At 49.8% G+C, this 18,034-nt stretch overlaps 2 protein-coding genes across 2 annotated transcripts; both read right to left on the reverse strand.

The window, feature by feature from the left end:
• Positions 1 to 8,454: 8,454 nt before the first annotated feature.
• On the reverse strand, positions 8,455 to 11,979 carry LOC128333358 (uncharacterized). Its single transcript, XM_053268790.1, has 8 exons — positions 11,871 to 11,979; positions 11,644 to 11,781; positions 11,383 to 11,490; positions 11,039 to 11,158; positions 10,829 to 10,937; positions 10,448 to 10,510; positions 9,989 to 10,180; positions 8,455 to 9,694 (listed from the first exon to the last, which is right to left on the reverse strand). Exons 2-7 carry the CDS (start codon positions 11,734 to 11,736, stop codon positions 9,996 to 9,998), a joined length of 678 nt encoding a protein of 225 aa, XP_053124765.1. The 5' UTR covers positions 11,737 to 11,781; positions 11,871 to 11,979; the 3' UTR covers positions 8,455 to 9,694; positions 9,989 to 9,995.
• Positions 11,921 to 17,818, reverse strand: LOC128333357 (uncharacterized). Its single transcript, XM_053268788.1, has 11 exons — positions 17,572 to 17,818; positions 17,185 to 17,248; positions 16,042 to 16,127; positions 15,645 to 15,717; positions 14,600 to 14,685; positions 14,185 to 14,263; positions 13,690 to 13,781; positions 13,097 to 13,166; positions 12,627 to 12,796; positions 12,110 to 12,232; positions 11,921 to 11,991 (listed from the first exon to the last, which is right to left on the reverse strand). The coding sequence occupies exons 1-10, from the start codon at positions 17,610 to 17,612 to the stop codon at positions 12,163 to 12,165; spliced, it is 831 nt and encodes a 276-aa protein (XP_053124763.1). The 5' UTR covers positions 17,613 to 17,818; the 3' UTR covers positions 11,921 to 11,991; positions 12,110 to 12,162.
• Positions 17,819 to 18,034: the final 216 nt, after the last annotated feature.

Here is an 18,034-nt window from a genome sequence, read left to right on the forward strand (position 1 = left end):
ATTTGAAGTGCATCTTCTTCACTGTCCCTTATATATTCTTCAAGGTCTTTTTTCTCCTCCTCTACTGTTTGATGGACTTGCAGCATTCCTCTTCCACCTGAGCTGCGAGGGAGGTAGAGCCTATCTACATCACTGTGGGGGTGCAGAGCACGATTGATGGTCATGATTTTCCTGGTCTTACGATCTAGCGTCTCCAGCTCTGCCTGGGTCCAGTCTATCATTCCTGCAGTGTATCTAATAACAGGTATAGCCCAGGTGTTTATGGCTTGTATGATGTTCCCGCCATTGAGTTTGGACCTGAGGATTTTTCTGACTCTCCTGATGTATTCACTTCCCATTTTTCTTTTAACTTCAGTGTGTGCAATGTTATCAGCCTGGAGAATGCCCAAGTATTTGTAAGGTTCTTTCTCTTCCAGGTTCTTGATCTTGCTTCTATTGGGCAGTTCTATTCCTTCTGTTTTTCTTATTTTCCCTCTGTTCATTATTAATGCAGCACACTTGTCTAGTCCAAACTCCATTGCTATATCGCTACTGAATATACGGACAGTGTTGAGCAGTGATTCGATTTCTGACTGGGACTTTCCATACAGCTTCAGATCGTCCATGTACAGCAGATGGTTGATTTTACTGGATGTTTTAGATGTTTGGTATCTGAGGCTTGTTTTGTTTAGTATTTGTGAAAGTGGGGTCATGGCGATTACAAACAATAGAGGGGATAATGAGTCCCCTTGGAAAATGCCTCTTCTAATGCTAACCTGTCCAAGTGCCTCGCTGTTGATTGTTAACTGTGTACTCCACATGCTCATTGCTTTTTAAATAAATATCTGAATGTTTTTGCTGACACCAGTTGTTTCTAAACATTTTAGTATCCATGTGTGAGGCAATGAATCGAAGGCTTTCTTGTAGTCAATCCATGCAACAGATTGGTTTTTCTTCTCTTGCAGTTTTCTAAGATCATTTTGTCAATCAGCAGCTGGTCTTTTGTGCCTCTGGTGTTCGGGCAATTTCCTTTCTGTTCAACTGGAAGCTGTTTGTTAGTTAATAAGTGTTGCATCACTTCATCTGCTATTATTCCAGTTAATAATTTGAACATGGTTGGCAGGCAGGTTATCGGTCTATAATTACTTGGAACTGCACCTTTTGCTGGGTCTTTCATGATGAGATGAGTTTTCCCAGTTGTTAGCCATTGTTCAATATCACCTCCTTGCAAAATGTGATTGAACTGTTTTGATAGTTGTTTATGAAGGCTTGTTAGGTGTTTAAGCCAGAAGCCATGCAGTTCATCGTCGCCTGGCGCAGTCCAATTTTTAATTTTCTTTGCTCTTTCACTGATTAATTCTGGTGTTATTATTAGATCTTGCATTTGTTGGTTACATTTTTGACTTCTTTCATCCAGCCTGCTTTTTTATTATAATCTATTGGATTGTCCCATAATTTCTGCCAGAATTGCACTGTTTCTTCTTTATTTGGCGTTTCTACGTTTCTTGCAGTTTCTCCTTCTATGCTTTGGTAGAAAAGTCTCTGATTCGACTGGAATTGGAGATTCTGCCTGTGTTGTGTAATTCTGGCTTCATATCTGCTAATCTTCTTTGACACTGCTGTTATTTGCTGCTTTATTATTTCCAGGACTTCTCTCATTTTCCTTGAATCTAGATGGTATTTTTGGATCAGATACTGTTTAGTGTTTTCATTCTTCAGATTCTTGTCTGGCATATCTTTCAATTTACTAGCATCTGATCTAAGCCTGGAGATTTTATTTTCTAATCAAATCTTCCATTTAGGTGATGTACTGCTTTCTTTTTTGACAGGTCCACTGATCTTCTATCCGAGCTCTTGTGTTGTTATTGTTGCTGCACTGTACATGAGTTGGTTTGTTTCTTGCAAATTCTTGGTTGTTATTTCTGCAAGTGCAGCATTGACATCTTTTAATGCCTGAGCAAGTTGTTTTTTGGCAACTGTTTTTAGAGCGGGAAGTCGAACCCTGGTGGTTGTTTGCTTCATGTGCTCAGTTATTTTTTGCTTTAGTTCTTCTTGCTTTCCTGTTAAACGGCATTTGGGTTTTTGAGGTGAAGGCAAAGGGGAGGTTGCCTGGTTTTAATTTTAAAACAGTTCAGCAACGGTGATATCCTCTATTTCCAACACCTCCTCCATCTGCGCCTGAGCAACTGCTTCAGTTGGTGGTAATTCTTCTTCCATATCTTGAGCCTGTGTTGCTCTTTGCAGTTCTTCCAGCTCAACTCCTGTGAATACTTTATTTCTTATTCTGAATCTTCTCTGGTCTGCTAGCCTTTGTTCTGTTATTTCTGTATCTGGATGCTTCTCTTTCCAAATTTGGTACATTCTTTTTAAATAACCTCTTCTAGTTGGACCAGACTTGTAATAGCAGATCATTATTTCCTTCTTGGCAGTTTTTGTATATTTTTTTCGGTTAAGCGACGTTTCTTCCAGTAGCTTTGCTGTCTCCAGCCCTGGTTGCTCAACTGAAGATTCTGAGTCCTGTAGCCCACTTGCCACCAGATGTCCAGGGACTATAGCACCTGGCGCGGTCCTTGTTGACCCGGGCGATGACCATTCCGGTATAGATTTATTAAAGTTACGTCTCACCATATTGTTGATGGGAGAGGCACTCTTTGGATCCTCCGGTGAGACCTGTCTTGTAATAATAATAATAATTATTATTTTTAATAATTAAAAATAATAATGATGATATTATTATTATTATTATTATTATTATTAACATTTATATCCTGCTCTTCCTCCAAGGAGCCCAAAGCAGTTTACTACATACTTAAGTTTCTCTTCACAACAACCCTGTGAAGTAGGTTAGACTGAGAGAGAAACGACTGGCCCAGAGTCACCCAGCTAGTATCATTGCTGAATGGGGATTTGAACTCAAGTCTCCCCGGTCCTAGTCCAGCACTCTAACCACTACACCACGCTGGCTCTTCCGATAGCCTTTGAAGTACCCCTAGGGGTACTTGTACCCCCTGTTGGGAACCCCAATCTATCTCAATATTGTCTGTTCTGTCTGGCAGTGGCACTCCAGAGTTTCAGGCAAGAGTTTTCCCCAGCTCTCCCTGTAGATGCCAGGGATTGAACCTGGGACCTTCAGCATCTTTAAGCAGATACTCTACCACTGAAATACAGCCCCATCCCTAACACAGTCCAAGGGACAATAAAATGCTCCTTTAGGGAATAATGTTTGAAAACTGCTTGCAGAAGGTTCCATATTCCCTCCCTGGCAGCATCTCCAAGACAGGACAAGATTTTTTTTTATTTTTAGGACAAGATTTTAGGACAAGATTTTTTATTTTATTTTTTAGGACAAGATTTTTTTATTGAACCAACAAACTACGAAAGCATATGAAACCCTTGCCTGTAACCTTGGAAAAGCTGCTGCCAGTCTGTGTAGACAATACTGAGCTAGATGGACCAAGGGCCTGACTCAATATAGAGCAGCTTCTGATGTTCCTAAGTTCCTATATTCACAGTGAAGTCCTAAGTGTTTTGAAACGGAGGGGGGAAATATTTAAAACTGAAAACCTGGACATTTTTGATGGAACTGTGAGTCTGGATTTGCTTAAAATGGCAAGAGGGTGGTGGACATTAGGAAGGCAGGAAGGCAGTCTAAATAAATATCATAGGATTTGTCTTACACATAGTCTTACACAATGCTTGCTTGTGGTAAAACTTGTTTTTGTTTTTTAAAAAGCATGTGGTTTCTGCATAGAATAAATGTGTGGTTTTTTCCCCTGGGGAAGAGCATGAGCAATACCCTGCTAACTAGGCAAAGAGGCACCTTTTAACGTGGTGATTCTCTTTATTTAGCAGGGGGAGAGTAACTGGCCCTATCCATCCCCAGCACAGCATCCCTCCAGTGACTTTTGCTGGTGTCTATCTTATGTTTCTTTTTAGATTGTTAGCCCTTCGGGGACAGGGATCCATCTTATTTAGTTATTTATTATTCCTCTGTGTAAACCACCCTGAGCCATTTTTGAAAGGGTAGTATAAAAATCAAATGAATGAATGAATGAATGAATGAATGAATGAAATTTTACTTGCAATCTGAATAGGGGGAGGCGGTCCACAATTCTGAAAATGATGCTAATGCACCAAACTGGCCATGTGGGAAGCTTCGGGGCAGAGAGCGTCCAAGGCAGGAGCTTTCTTAAATTCTTCTTAAATTTGGATTCCCACAAGTTGTTTGAGAAGGAGAGCTGGTCTTGTGGTACTAAGCATCATCATCATCATCATCATCATCATCATCATCATCATCATCATCATCTATTCAACTAGCACTTTGCAGAGTTGTTATAAAGGCCTTGGGAAAGATATTTAGATGCCATGAAGTGTCTATACCTACAGAGATTAGAATAGTTTGGACAATTGTTTTCCCCGTGACACTCTGTGGATGCAAAAGCTGGATTTTTAAGAAGCAAGATAGAAAAAGTATTGACACTTTTGAACTTTGGTGCTAGAGAAGACTTTTGAGGATACCATGGACAGCCAGGAAAATAAACAAATGGATCACAGAAGAAACCAATCCAGAATTTTCACTCAAGGCAGAAATGACCAGGCTCAAACTATCATACTTTGGACACATTATGCGAAAACCCAGCTCCCTTGAGAAGTCCATAATGCTGGGGAAAGCTGAAGGCAAGAGAAGAAAATGGCCAGCAGCAAGGTGGATGGACCTGATCACGACAGCAATGGATGCACCACTGAGAGACCTTAAAGTCCAAGTTGAAGACAGATCATCCTGGAGAGAATCTATATATGTGGTCGCTAAGAGTCGACACAGACTTGACAGCACTTAATCAATCAATCAATCAATCAATCAGGGAGAGAGAGGGGGATATGTCTCCATCATCTCTCTAGGAGGAAACAAAGAAGATTGACTCACCACAGGAGGTACCTGAGGAGTCAAAGCAGGGTTCATAGAGTAGAGGCAAGCAGGGACAGGTGAGGAGACCCTGACTAGCTCCCTCTGATCCCAATGCCCCTAGTTGCCATTAGGTTAGTTGGTGCAAAAGGTCGATGCACTGGAACTCCATCTCCAACACGTATAGACAATAGTGAGCTAAGCAGACCAATGGTCCTGCTTGGTATAAGACAGCTTCCTATGTTCCTATGTACAACTCCCATAGAATCACAGGATCATAGAATGTCAGAGTTGGAAGGTACCTTAGAGTTCTTCAGTCCCCTACTCTGTGCAGGAAACTGCTACAGCAGCTCGGACAGATGCCTGTCCAGCCTCTGTTTGAAAACCTCCAGCAAAGGAAAGCCTACCACTGCATGAGGGAGACTGCTTCGCTGTCGAACAGCTCTTACAATTAAGAAATTCTTCCTAATGCCTAGCCTAAATCTGCTTCCTTGCCATTTCAACCCATGGATTGTAGTAGCCCAGCCCTCAGGAGCAACAGAGAACCAGTCTGTTCCTTCTTCTATAAGGCCATGGTGGCCAGGGATGTTGTAGTTCAGTATCATCTGGAGACCCAAATATGAGGACCCCTGACCTTCGAATGATGAGTTAGTGTTCTAGCATACAGTCGAGATGTGCAACGAAACCAGACCACACCCTTGTGCAGCAACTATAATGTGCCAAGGGAAGGCAGGTAGTTTGCGTAAGAGAAAACACACTCAGAATTGATCATTTCTACAGTCCTTTTTAGTGCTTCACAATGGATATCACATTGCTCCTCTTCCGTTTCTGTTGTGAAATGTCATGATGCATCTCTTGAACTCCTCCCTCCTCCTTCCATGATCTTCTGGGTATTTGAAGACCATCCTTCCAGGCCTTCACAACTCTGGTCCTGCCCCCAGTAGAAACATCGGAAGTTGCCTTATACCAAGTCAGACCCTGGGTCCGCCTGGCTCAGAACTTTCTGGCACAATATTGTCTATTCTGACTGGAAGCAGCTCTCCAAGGTCACAGGCAGCTTTTCTCTGTTGCCCCCGAGGACTGGATTAGAAATTGGATTAGAAATTCCATGGGTTGAAATTGCAAGGAAGCAGATTTAGGAGACGACAGGGATCAAACCTGGGACCTTCTGCGAGCAAAGCAGATGCAATTCCAGCTCCGTGATTTCCAGCTCTCTGCTCCAAACTGATCGGGGTGCGGGTGGGGGCCAGTTTTCTTCTGCGTCTGCTTCCCTCTTCACTGTTCTAGCTATGTTTCTCAGGAAGACGGTTCCCAGAAGCAGTTTAACCCAGGCTGCTCGTCTGCAGCGCAGGCATCCCTATGGATCACAGTGCTGCTGGCCCGCCTAACCCCACTTTGAAGCCTGGCCTTTAGACAAAGTTTAGGGTGCAAGCGTGCCCTTTACCCCGGCACTGGGATCAGATGGGTGCTCAGGCTGCTTGTTGCCTGAGTGCACACAGAGATGGGTGCCTAGAGCGCCCGTCTCAGAGGAGAGGAGAGCTGGTCTTGTGGTAGCAAGCGTTTCTTCCCCCCTTAGCTGAGCAGTGTCTGCCTTGGTTTCATTTGAATGGGAGATTAGACGTGTGAGCACTATAAGAGATTCCCCATCAGGGGATGGAGCTGCTCTGGGAAGAGCATCGAGGTTCCAGGTTCCCTCCCTGGCAGCATCTCCAAGATAGGACTGAGAGAGATTCCTGCCTGCAACCTTGGAGAAGCTGCTGCCAGTCTGTGTAGGCAATACTTAGCTAGATGGACCAATGGTCTGACTGGCAGCTTCATATGTTCCTATCACCCAATGCACCACGCTCGACACACTATGCATTGTGGGATATCCAAAGGTTGGGATGTGTCATCCCAGCCTCCAAAGATCCACACTGCTGGGAGCAGTGAGGATCATGTGAGCGCATGGTAGTATACCTGAAGAAAAGCAGAAGAATCATCTGGGGGGAAATTAGTTGGACTCTGCCTACCCCACTGCACGCCCTCCGCATCCCAGGACTATCATGTGAATAGCCTCAGGGTCTTACTCCTAGTCAGCTCTAATTCCAGCTTTAGCGCCAACTTTAAACTCTTCCTCCAGCTTTCACTAACTTTCTGCTGCAGGCGAGCCTCCTTTTATTCTCTTCCCCCCCTCCAATTTTCCGAAACTAACCGATTTAAAATTGACTGCATGTTATGCTTTAAAAGAAAATTATTACAAAATGATGTATAGATGGTATCTGACACCCCAAAAATTGGCATTAATGTATAAAAATGTATCAAACAAATGTTGGAAGTGTGGACAGTCTGAAGGCACTTTTTTTCCTATGTGGTGGAGCTGTGGGAAGGCTAAAGCATATTGGGAGATGATATATAATGAGTAAAAGAAAATATTTAAAATGACATTTCCTAAGAGGCCAGAATCCTTCCTGCTGGGAATAATAGAAGGTGCAATTTCTACAACTAATTCAACGCTTTTTATGTATGCTTCGGCGGCGGCTAGAATTATATATGCACAGAAATGGAAGAGTAATGAAGTGCCTTCAAAAGAAGATTGGCTGATAAAATTTTTGGAATATGCGGAGATGGCAAAACTTACAACACTAATAAGAGACCAAAATTTGAAATGCTTCAAAGAAGATTGGAAACCATTCTTGTTGTATCTAAAGAACTATTTTCCTACTATGGACTTTACAGCAGGGTTCGAAATTTAGTAAAAAAACCTGCAGGTTGGATAGATTAGCTGTGTTTGTAAGGATTTAAATTTATATTTTGAACTATTATTATAGCAAGGGTGAACTTTATAGCTGATGATTCACGAAGAGATGTGTGCGGGAAGTCCACTTTTGTCTATTCGTAATCAATGACATATTAATATTGTTAAAAATAATAAAAATTGAATTTGGGGAAAAAACCAAACCAACCAATCAAAATTAATGCGAGCTCCCCCCATTAAAAAAACAAAACCAAACCAATCCAATCCAACCCTCTCCTCCCTCCAAAAACCAAACAGCAGGACTCTTTCCCCAACCAGACCAAACTGTCAAAGGGGAGCTGTGAACTCTTGATCCCTGCCAGCTTCTTATGACAGAGCACAGGAAGGAAGCAAATACGCATTCAAAACAGAAATGTGAAGAGCACAAGAGGAGGTCAAGGCCTTGCTCCTGCACAAATGGCATTTCATACTTGGCAGGACTTTTTAATCACTGGAATGGAATCACATGTCATATTTGGCTGTATTGGAGGCAGTCAGTGATGGTTTGTAAGCTTGCCAGGCCTTGCCAAGGCTGTGCTTTCCGGGCACTCGATTGGAAGGTGCAGCTTGCTCCCAGGATCCTGTGCTCAGCAAACCTCATTGGCGGCAAACCTCAAGTGGGCTCCTCTGGAGTGATCCAAGCCAATGGTCTGAGTGAGTGCTTCCAAGCAAGAGGCATTTGCATGGACCTGTAGCAGTGTAGCAGCGTCTCCCTCAGCCAAGAGGTGAGCTTGGGAGTCTGTGGGCACAAACGCTCCAAGGGAGACGAGAAGAAAAGAGGAACTCAGACACGACGGTATGTTTTGAACAAAAGGGGCAACTTTATTAATATACTTAAATAGGTTACAAGTCGTCACTTAACTTTCTAACTAAAGGAAACAAAACAGGACAGAATGGAGTAGGCAAAAAAACTTTCCATCTTGGCCAATCTGTTGGAAAGCCAAAAATTCCTACTCGGCCCCCAACAGGGCGACCAGCAAAGCCCATTCTGTCCCTGGGAGGGAGGGGGAGGGAGGGAGGGAAGGGAGGAAGCCCAGGGTCACACAGAAGAAGGGAATGGCAGGGCAAACAAAATTGGGGGGAGTCCCAGCCAGCCCCCAACCCCACCCCACCCCCGCTCCTTGCAGGCACGTTCACTTGGTCTCCTCTTCTGGGGCGGATCGACTCTTCCAGCCTCCCAGCAGCAGCACAAGCCTGCAAGAAGCACAAAGCAGCGTCAGTGGGGTTGCCCTGCTCCTCCTCCCTTTCCACTCCGGCAGCCCAGCAAGTGGGGATTGCGCAGGGGGCTGGGGGTTGAGGGGGGGGCAAGCCAGAGAATTCTGCTTGACCTCGGGCTCCCCACTGTGCAGCCACAGCATGGAGCAGGAGGGAGAGGAGTATTCTCTGGCCTGCCACCGGGCAGATCCAGGGGGCGCTACTGGGGCTGCAGGGGGGCCCCAGAGTCTCCCAGGCTCCTCTGCTGCTGCACCGGTTTGGGAGGAAGGAGGAGGAAGCGGAGGGGGGAGTGAGGCGTGGCTGCGGGAGTGGAGGGGGGGAGGAGCACACCCTCGGCAGGGGAGGGGGCGGATGCCTGGATGGGGCTTCCCCTGCCAGGGGAAGCCAGGCCGCTGGGGAAGGGGAGAAAGGTGGAAGGAGGAGGGGGCGCTCCTTGGCCAGCTGGTGGGAATGGAGGGAGGCAGTGACCTTACCCTCCTGCTGGGGCCACACAGCCTCCCCGGACCCAAGGGAAGCCCAAGAATGGTTCCAAAGGGCCACTTGGGGGCAGGGTGGTCCTGTAGCCTCCCACAGCCTGCCAGCAGAAGCAAGGGGAGGGGCTTCTGCACCCCAGAGGCGGGGCTTCCTTGGGCCAGGGGAGTGGAGCCTGCTTCCCCCTCACTCCTCAGACAGAACTGCACTTCCCTGCTGGATGTCTTCTTGTGGACAGATCTTGTGTCCACGCGGCTGGAGGAGGTCTTCTGGGAGGCCCCTGCGCTGCACGGTCTTTCCTGAACCTCCCTTCAGCTGCTGATCTTCAAGGGGAGAGCACGGGGCTGTTGTTCCTGGAAAGAGAGAAGGACATTGGTTCAGAGATGGGGGGTCTTCTCACACTCTCCCCCATGACACCACCAAGCACCAGGGACTCCTGGCAGAATATTTGTGTCCTCATTTCCCAGAGGGAAGAGAGATCTTTCCTCTTTCCCTTTGGCTACTGGTACAACCAGACACAAGGGCCGAAGATGGCATTCCAACACGAGGGAGGGTTGCCCAGATTCCTGCCCACCCTTCCTGCAGCCCAGCCCCCTCCCTAACCATCGGGGCCCCCTTCAAGTGAAGCCCTGCCTTGGTCTGCTCACCAGTCGGTCAGGTGGAGAGATCACCGTACTCTGGCGGGTGTCTCTTCTTCTTACAGCCCGCCCACAAGCGCCGAACGGCAGCCCGCAGCCCGTGCCGGGAGTGGAGGGAAAAGGCCTTCTTCACGATCTTCTCTGTCTTGCAGGCAACTCTCCCGACCTCGGGGTCATGGTCGCCAAGCAAGCTCTCCAGCGCTGGAGGGATGAAGGAGAAGGTTCAGAAATGGCATGAAGAGATCACCCCACCCTTGGCCAAGCCCCACCATTTCCACACCAAGAGGGCGCAAGTCCTGACTCTTTCTCCCCTGCACTCTGGGAAAGCCTACTGCTGAGCATCCCTGAGAATGCAAGCGGGACCTTCCATTTGAGGGGACAGGTGGCCCATTCCAGCTCTGTGGTCCCTAAATCTAGGCCTCTCCCCTCACAGAAACTTCCCCTTCCCACCCAGAAACCGACACTTACCAGCATGGAAGGTCTCTATGTTCCCTTCAGTGAGGATGCTGCCCTTTTTGTGGACCAGGTGACCTAAAAAACAAGGGTGGAAGGAAACGGGACCACAGTTCAGGACACTGTGCATGGACAACCCGATCATTCAGGAGAGGAAGTCCTCCCCTCTCTGCTCCGTCTGGGACTGACAATTTGAGCCATTCCTCCAGGGACTCTTATGTCACCTTGGGTGGAAATTAAGCCAAGAGACCTCGCTAACAAGCACTGGGCCAGTTCTCCTGGGGAGGGAACAGCTCCTGCCCCTCCACACCCTTCTGGCAGTGCCTTCCAAGAGAATGAACCTTTGCCCACCAAGACGACCCACTAAGGGAGACCCAAAAGTCTTGTTTCGCTTACCGATCAGCAGGGCAGCCGTTCTCCTCACTGAAGGCTGCTCGCTGCGGAAGAAGCCCAGGATCTTGGAGGCCTCCATCTCCACGGCGTCCTCTGTGCCGAGCTGCCGAATCTGGGATCAAGAGCAAAGACAAATCCCGAGTGAGCAAAGCATCGCCCAAAGGTCCTTGAGCCATTTGAGCCGAGGGATGGACAGGGAGGGGCTGCCCTTACCAGACGCTTGGCGATCTTGTGGAGCAGCTCCTGCAGGCTGTAAGAGTCCCGCGCCAGCAGCTTGCCCTCCAGGTGCCATAGGAGGGCTTCCGCCAGGAGGCTCAGGTTGTCCTTCGCAGCCTGCCAAAAGAAAGACCGGAATGGGAGTGAAAAATCCTCCCAAGGGATTCCAAGAAACCTCTTAGGGGGCTTCAAGGAGTAGGGCCTGGATAGGCCAAACCACAGCGGGACAGCTCGTGAATTCACCTTCCCGTGAGGCTAACTCTGGGGCCTGCCACTGGGCAGCTGGACTTGGGGAAGCCTAAACACCTTCGTAGGGGTGGCAGGAAGAAGTGGGCTCTCACCTGTACTACCTCCAGGTCTTCATCCTCCACATGCATCAGCACCGCGATGAGGGTCGTGATGTTCTCCTCTGTACCCTTGTGGTGGTGGTGGCGGATTTCTCCTTCATCCTGTGGCAAGGGTTCCACAGGGTGAATCCTCCCAACTGGAAAAATCTTCCTGTCACACCTGGGGATGCCTAGGAGCACCAGCCTCAGGAAGGGCTCCCCAAAGAGAGGAGTCTCCATGTCTAGGGATGCTCCATGCCCAGGGATGTCACTCACTGCCTTCAGCTTTCCATAAATGTGGAGAAGACCCCTTTCGCTCAGGTAGCGGATGTTCTGGCTGGGGTGGACTAGCCACGCTACCAGGAGCATCCAGGTCTTCTCTAAGGTAGCAAAGTCTTGGTCTTTCAGGAGCAGCTAAAAGAGGGAAAGGAGCAGAAGACCCATCAGCCCCTGGGGCCAAACCCTCCTCTCAGGGAAGCCCACCTGAGGAAAATGCTTCTCACCTCCACAAAGTAGGACACCTCTGCGAGGGAATGCTCTTCTGGATCTTTATCGAGGCTGAAGAGGGAAGCCAGGTATGCCTTCAGCCTGGCCACTGTGGAGGATGGTGTCTGGAGGAGAGCCCTGCAACACACAAAGGCCCCTGCTGAGTCCTGGGCGGGAGGCCCAGAAAGAGCAGACCTGACCCAAACCACCCCAGCCCCCAGGCCTCCTGAGGAATCTCCTATTCACTCCTACTTACCTCACCAAGAGGGCCACACCCTGGAGGCAGCTCTGCGGAGAGCACAGGGATTCTCAGCAGGTCTTCTCTGGGGTCACCTGTGCCACCCTCTCCAGCAGGGTTCGGACAATCTGCGCGGTCTCCCTGCAGAGAAGAGAAGGTTGCTGTCACCACCATGTCAAGGGTGGAGGCAGTGGACAAGGGAGGGACTCCTTGCGGGGTGGCGTAGTATCAAGGGTGGAGGGACTGAGTTGGACCATGGGAGGGAGACCACAGAGGTGAAGTGACTTTATCCACAGCTGGCTTTTTAACACTGCAGATGCATTTTAAGGCTCTCTGCAGAGCCAAGAGGGCTGCAAATTCTGGGCTCTCCTCTGTGTAGCTGAGGGAGGGGACCTCCGTGCCAGAGTCACCCCAACAGGCCAGAAATGCTGCTCACCCATCAGAGTGGGACATGGGAGAAATGACCCTAGCCTGTCCTCCCAGAGTGCTGGAAGGAGGAGTTGCTGGCCCCGCTTTCCCCACCGCCATGACTTACTCAGGAGGCAGGTAATGGCTGTCTCGGTTCCCGACTCCCTCGGTGGTGTTCTGCAGGCCGGTGAGGATCTTGTTGACCAGGCCAACCAGGAGTTCGGGGAACCTTTCCTCCACCTCACTGGCATACTCCACGCTCCGGATGATGTCCCCAATCTTCTTTGTTGCTCTCCCCTGCGACGAAGAGGAGGGTCAGGCCTCAGCACACAGTCCGAGGGACGGTTATGGGTCAGGAGAATCCCCAGGGCCAGGCCAGTGCCATGGGTGTCTGCACCCACATCTGGGCCTGAAGGGTGCTGCCTCTGGCTCAGGGTGCATGAGGTCAACTGCAAGGGAAAGACATCCACACGGGGAAAAGGGAAGTCCCCACCTCCCGTGTGAATAGTGTCTGCCATCCAAGCCGCCATCCTGTGTAGTGCAGGAAAGGAGGGGCAGAGGGGTGGAGTCAAGTCACCCTTGGTTTGCACCCCTTACCTCTCCCAGATGGACCGAGGAGAACCAATCTGGGGCCAGCTGTCCTCTTCTTTCCTTTTCGCCGATGTTCCTGAGAGAGGAGAGGAGAGAGAAAAGCTTCTCAAAGAACTGTCCTGTTGGAGATGGCAGCCAGCTGAAGAAGAACACGGGCACCCAAAGAGATGCTAAGCAAAGATCTCGCCTCCTTTGGGAGGTGGCTGGCAGGGGAACTTCATCAGGCCAGAGATCTCCCAAGTCCAGCCTTTCATTCCCCACTGAGAAGCCCTGGGAAGTGTTCAAAGGGGGCATCGAGACAGGAGCCCTCCCCTGCTCCTTCTCCCCAACACCCGCTCATGCCAACAGCATGGGGGTCTCAGAGCTCCCTCTGCTAACAGCCAGCAACAGACTTGCTGGTGTCTCTCTTGCACCGGCTGCCAATAGGCCTTCTTGGGTGAACTCCCCCTCCAGATTTCTCAGGGAGCAGGTAGGAGGAAACATCCCTCTATGGGGCTCAGACATGGGGGATCTACCCCTGTCCCCTGCAGCCTTCTGCTGGCTACGCTAAAATCCCCCCAGTTCCCTACTGGCTCCTCAGCTGAGACAAGGGTACCTACCTGGCCGAACTGGGGGTCAGCGGAGAGTCCCACACCTCGTCCTCGATGCTGCTGATGTCATGCATCGTATCATCCTCATCCATCGAGGAGCACTGGGGAGGAGAGAGAAGAGAAACGGGAGTGTTCCGGGGCTTGCATTGACCTTGCGAGGCTTCTGAGAGGAACCAAGCCCAAGGGACGGTTGGGAAGACATCCGGCTCTAAAATAAGACCTGCCTCTTGGTAGAAAAGGCATTTGGCATCTCAGCCCAGAAGAGCCTTTCACCACACTTTTGCCCCCTTTCCAATGCCTCAGCTGCATTTCCTCCCATCCCACCAATCACAATCCCTCCCATCCTGCAGCATCTAGAACTAGAACCATTCCATGTTCTGTCTCCTGCTGGGGAACAGGGCACTCGCGCGCACACACACACACACACACACACACACACACACACACACACACCTAGAGCCCGTTCACATGAAAAAATGGATGATGAAATGGATCAGTTCTGACCTCCGCGGAGGACGAGTCTTCCACCGTGTAGGTGTTCTTCATCATCTTCTTGATGAGCCACTTCTTTGGCTTCGGGACTCTGAGAGGAGAAAGGAGAGACATGGCATAAGAACAGCAATGCATGCCCTGTGGATCAAGTGAAAGACACGTGTAGCCCAGAACCCAACAGTGGACAGCCAGATGCCTATTTAGTTGTTTGTGAACCACTTGAGACCTGGTTACATGTGGCATTAAAGTGTGTTTATTCAGAGAGAGAGAGAGAGAGAGATCTCGAGATTCGGAGGTTCCTTGGCTGTCATGGGTTATAATCTTCAACTGGATTCTCCTCCATGAACATGTCTAATCAACCAAGGTTCCCAGGGAAGGTGATCTGCCTCTATGATCCCTCGAGCGGCCCTTCAGCTAAGAAAGGTACCTGGGAGAACTGGTGGCATAGTCCTCTTCTGACCCCTCTTCCTCCATGCTGGCATGTGGAGTCTCGGCCCCCTGGAAGGAAGAACTCTGTGAAGGAGAGAAGGGGGAGAAATGGTTGCTCTGGCCCTCACATTGAGCTTCCTAGGCTTCAGCAGGGAAAAGGCCAGCCTGGCACCTTCCAGAGGTCATCACCGGGTGAGCTGAACGCAGGAAGTGGGCCGGAAGGGGATCGTCCCGTTCTGGACACAATTCTTCCCGCTTTCCTGATTTTCAACTTTCTTAAAAACCACTTTGGAGCCCAGGCATGCTGGCTGGAGGCTGGCAGGAGAGATGGCAAAAGAGCTCCTGTCTCGTGCCCGCCTTCCTCGCAATAAGGTCGGTCGGGCTGATTTCAGGCCTTCGCGCACGCATGCAAATGGCAGAGGGGAAAGGCATCAACTCCCCCCACCCCAAGACATGCTGCGCTCCCTCACTCAACTGGGGCCCCGATGGCTCTGGTGACTGGAAAAGACCACTTCCAGTCCACTTCATGCTTTCAGTCGGCTCCTTAGTGAGGACACTAAAGGCACGTGCCAAAACATGCCAAAACTGGGTCTCCTTTCTTGTTTCTTTTCCATTTCTTTCCCCTTTTTCATTTAGTTCATTTCTCATTGGTTTGGTTGAGTTTGCTTATTGTTTTGTATTTTTATTCATTCTTCATTTATTTGTCACTGTTTTTCAATGGTTGCCATTAAAGCAACAGGATGCTCCACCTTTAACTGTGAGATCTCGACCAGAAGTCAAGGCCATAGCCACCATCTCCTTGCGGCCATATTCTTTAATCCTATCACCCCCACCGTGCCACCATTGTGATGCAGTGTTGTTAAGGGCATGGCTGTCCCTTTACCATAGCTTTAAGCAAACAACTGTCAGAAGATGGCCGCCCACCCGGCAGCATCAAAACTGGGGCCATTCCACATGCTCTCTACTCCTGGGCAACACGGGGGACCCACACGCCCAACCCACAGTTCTTCCGAGGGAGGGACTGGATGTTGAGGCTTCCTGACCTCTCCAAGGGATGGCTCTTGGTCAGCGGCGGTGTTTTGCAGCCTCCTCAACACGGTGCTTGGCCTCTGGACGCTAAGAAAAGAAAGAAAGAAGACACATGAGATCAGAACACGAGTGCTTAGAAAGAGCTCTGCTTGATGAGATGAATGAGGCATGCAGCCCAACACCCTGTTTCCAGGAGTGGACAGCCAGATGCCTGCAGGAAGCCCACGGGCTGGGCATGAAGACACCTGCCTCCATGGAAACAACCCTCCATGCTGCTCGGACCTTCTCTCCACCCTTGGCTTCTTGCTAAACTAACCACCTCCACCCCCAAAAAACCTTTCATGGGCTCCTAAGGAAGGTCCTCTACTTCTATGAGCGATGGAGCTGCCCCTCCAGGTGAGAAAAGAGTACCTCGGGGAACTGACAAAGCTCTCCACGTCCAGCTCCTGATCCCTAGTGTTGTCTTCTGGGATCTTGGCCTCTTGGATGTCAGGACTCTGCATATGAGACAAAGGTTTCCAATGAGTGTACTCACTCTGATCTTCCTAGGGCCTAGGATTCGTAGGGAGTTTTCCCCCTGACATTTTCTTTGAGTTCATTTTTATTTCTTTAAATTATTTTGATTTTTTTTTTAAGACAAAAAAACCTTATTAAAAAGAAACCATGTGTTCTAATTCTAACTGTGGTGGGAGTGCCAGGGCACAGCCACCACATGCTTGTGGCCATTTGGTTTCATCCTATGTCCAACCATGAACCTCCATTGTGATATGATCTACTGTGGTCAGCAAACTGGCCACCATCATTCAAAAGGGCCATCAGAATCAGCTGGCTGCACTCTGGAGCTCTAGTCCAAAGACAGCATGACAGGTAGGTCTGTGAAATCTCTTTCTTTCCCTCCCCAAAACCAGCCATTAACAGAAACATCACTGCATGGGAGCTCCAGAATGGAATGCTAACTGCTTGTTGTCATTTCTTGTCATTTTTTCTGCATTCCTTTCATGGGGAATGGAAACAAAGAGGAACGGGACCCACTGGCATCAATAGTTTGGCCCAGAGAGTCTTCTTGATCCCACCCCTTCATGTCCTCTTCTCTCCTCTCCCCAAGAAACAGGGTTAGCTCAGCCTTTCCAAAGGGAGAGACAAGGTGGGCCCCTGAGTCCGGAGTGAGGGCCATCCCTCCTGCTGTGGGCGGTTTTTCCTGAGGGGACCAGGATTGTCTCTCCAGAAATGCCTCTTCAGTCAAGAGACCTGGAGGATCTCTGCCAGGAAGACCCTCTCCTCTCCTGACCCGTCTCAGGGTCTTGGGAGCCGTTTGATGCCTCCAATCCAAAGCACACCAACCCAGAAAGGTGGCCATTGGAAGGAGAGGCAGAGGGTTGCAGAATCCTTCCCTAGCAATGACGTTCCCACTGTAATCCTCTGGCCAACATGCAGCAGCTGGATTTCCTCCCCTTTCAGGATCTGACCCCGCTCTGTCTCCTGACGGTGGAGATGCAATCTCCCCTCACCCCTCCACCAGCCCATCCACAAAAGCGACTGGAATCGTTTCCTGACCTCACAAGACCATTCGGTGTCCACGGTCTGGAGAAACCATCCATCCTCCTCAACCGTGAAGACACTGCAGGAAGAAATACAATGGCCTGAGTACCTCGGAAGAGCCTTGCTGGATCAGACCAAAGATGCATCTGGCCCAGCACTCTGCTTCCAATAGGGGACAGCCATCCGGCAGGCCTCCAGGAAGCTATCCTCTGTGCCCTTCAAGCTAGCGGACATCACCACCACATCTTGGAAGAGTGAATGCTTCTACGCAGGGGCGTAACTACCATGAGGCCGGGGGAGGCCGTCGCCTCGGGGCCCCACTGCCTTGAGGGGCCCCCCAGAGACACCTCCCATGACTCCCCATTGCCCCCTGCCCAGCCCCAAGACCCTTCAGCCCCTTGCCCTGTTTGCCCTCCCTCCTGCTGGTCCTCCTGGTCGGCCATCCAAGCAGCAGGCAAGCTGCTTTTCTCCCGGGCGCCTCTCAGCTGATCGGCGGCTGGGCGGGGCTTCCAGGGAGGCCTCCGTGTAGGCCTCCGTGAAGCCTGAATTCGAGTAGGCTGGCCAGCCCCAGGAAGAAGGCTGGCAGTCAGAGTGGCCACTCCAGTCCTCTGCAGCAGACCCTCTTCTTCCCAGGCCAGACAGCTCAGCCGTGGCCAGGTAGAATGTGGATTCCTTTTGGTGGTCACACCCCGCCCCCCGCCCCCTATATCCAGGTAGGGATCTGCTTGCCATAGGGCTTGGATGGGGGGTGGGGAGACTGAGAAGTCTCTGAATATTTCATGGAAGACTGATTGGAAAATCTGCTGGCTTAAAAAAAACCTCTAAAAAGTCCTAGAAGTGGCTTGTTTCATGGCAGGAAATTACA

Source organism: Hemicordylus capensis, chromosome 7 (genome assembly GCF_027244095.1).
Source record: "Hemicordylus capensis ecotype Gifberg chromosome 7, rHemCap1.1.pri, whole genome shotgun sequence".
Lineage (NCBI taxonomy): Eukaryota > Metazoa > Chordata > Lepidosauria > Squamata > Cordylidae > Hemicordylus > Hemicordylus capensis.

Coding starts and splice junctions, on each gene's coding strand:
- LOC128333358 (XM_053268790.1), bottom strand. CDS start 11,736: ATGCTCCTGGTAGCGTGGCTAGTCCACCCCAGCCAGAACATCCGCTAC. Junction 10,938..11,038: donor ACAAGATCGCCAAGCGTCTG/GTAAGGGCAGCC, acceptor TCTTGATCCCAG/ATTCGGCAGCTCGGCACAGA. Junction 10,511..10,828: donor AACGGCTGCCCTGCTGATCG/GTAAGCGAAACA, acceptor CTTGTTTTTTAG/GTCACCTGGTCCACAAAAAG.
- LOC128333357 (XM_053268788.1), bottom strand. CDS start 17,612: ATGGCCGACCAGGAGGACCAGCAGGAGGGAGGGCAAACAGG. Junction 16,128..17,184: donor ACACCGAATGGTCTTGTGAG/GTCAGGAAACGA, acceptor TCTCATATGCAG/AGTCCTGACATCCAAGAGGC. Junction 14,686..15,644: donor AAGAGCCATCCCTTGGAGAG/GTCAGGAAGCCT, acceptor TCTCCTTCACAG/AGTTCTTCCTTCCAGGGGGC.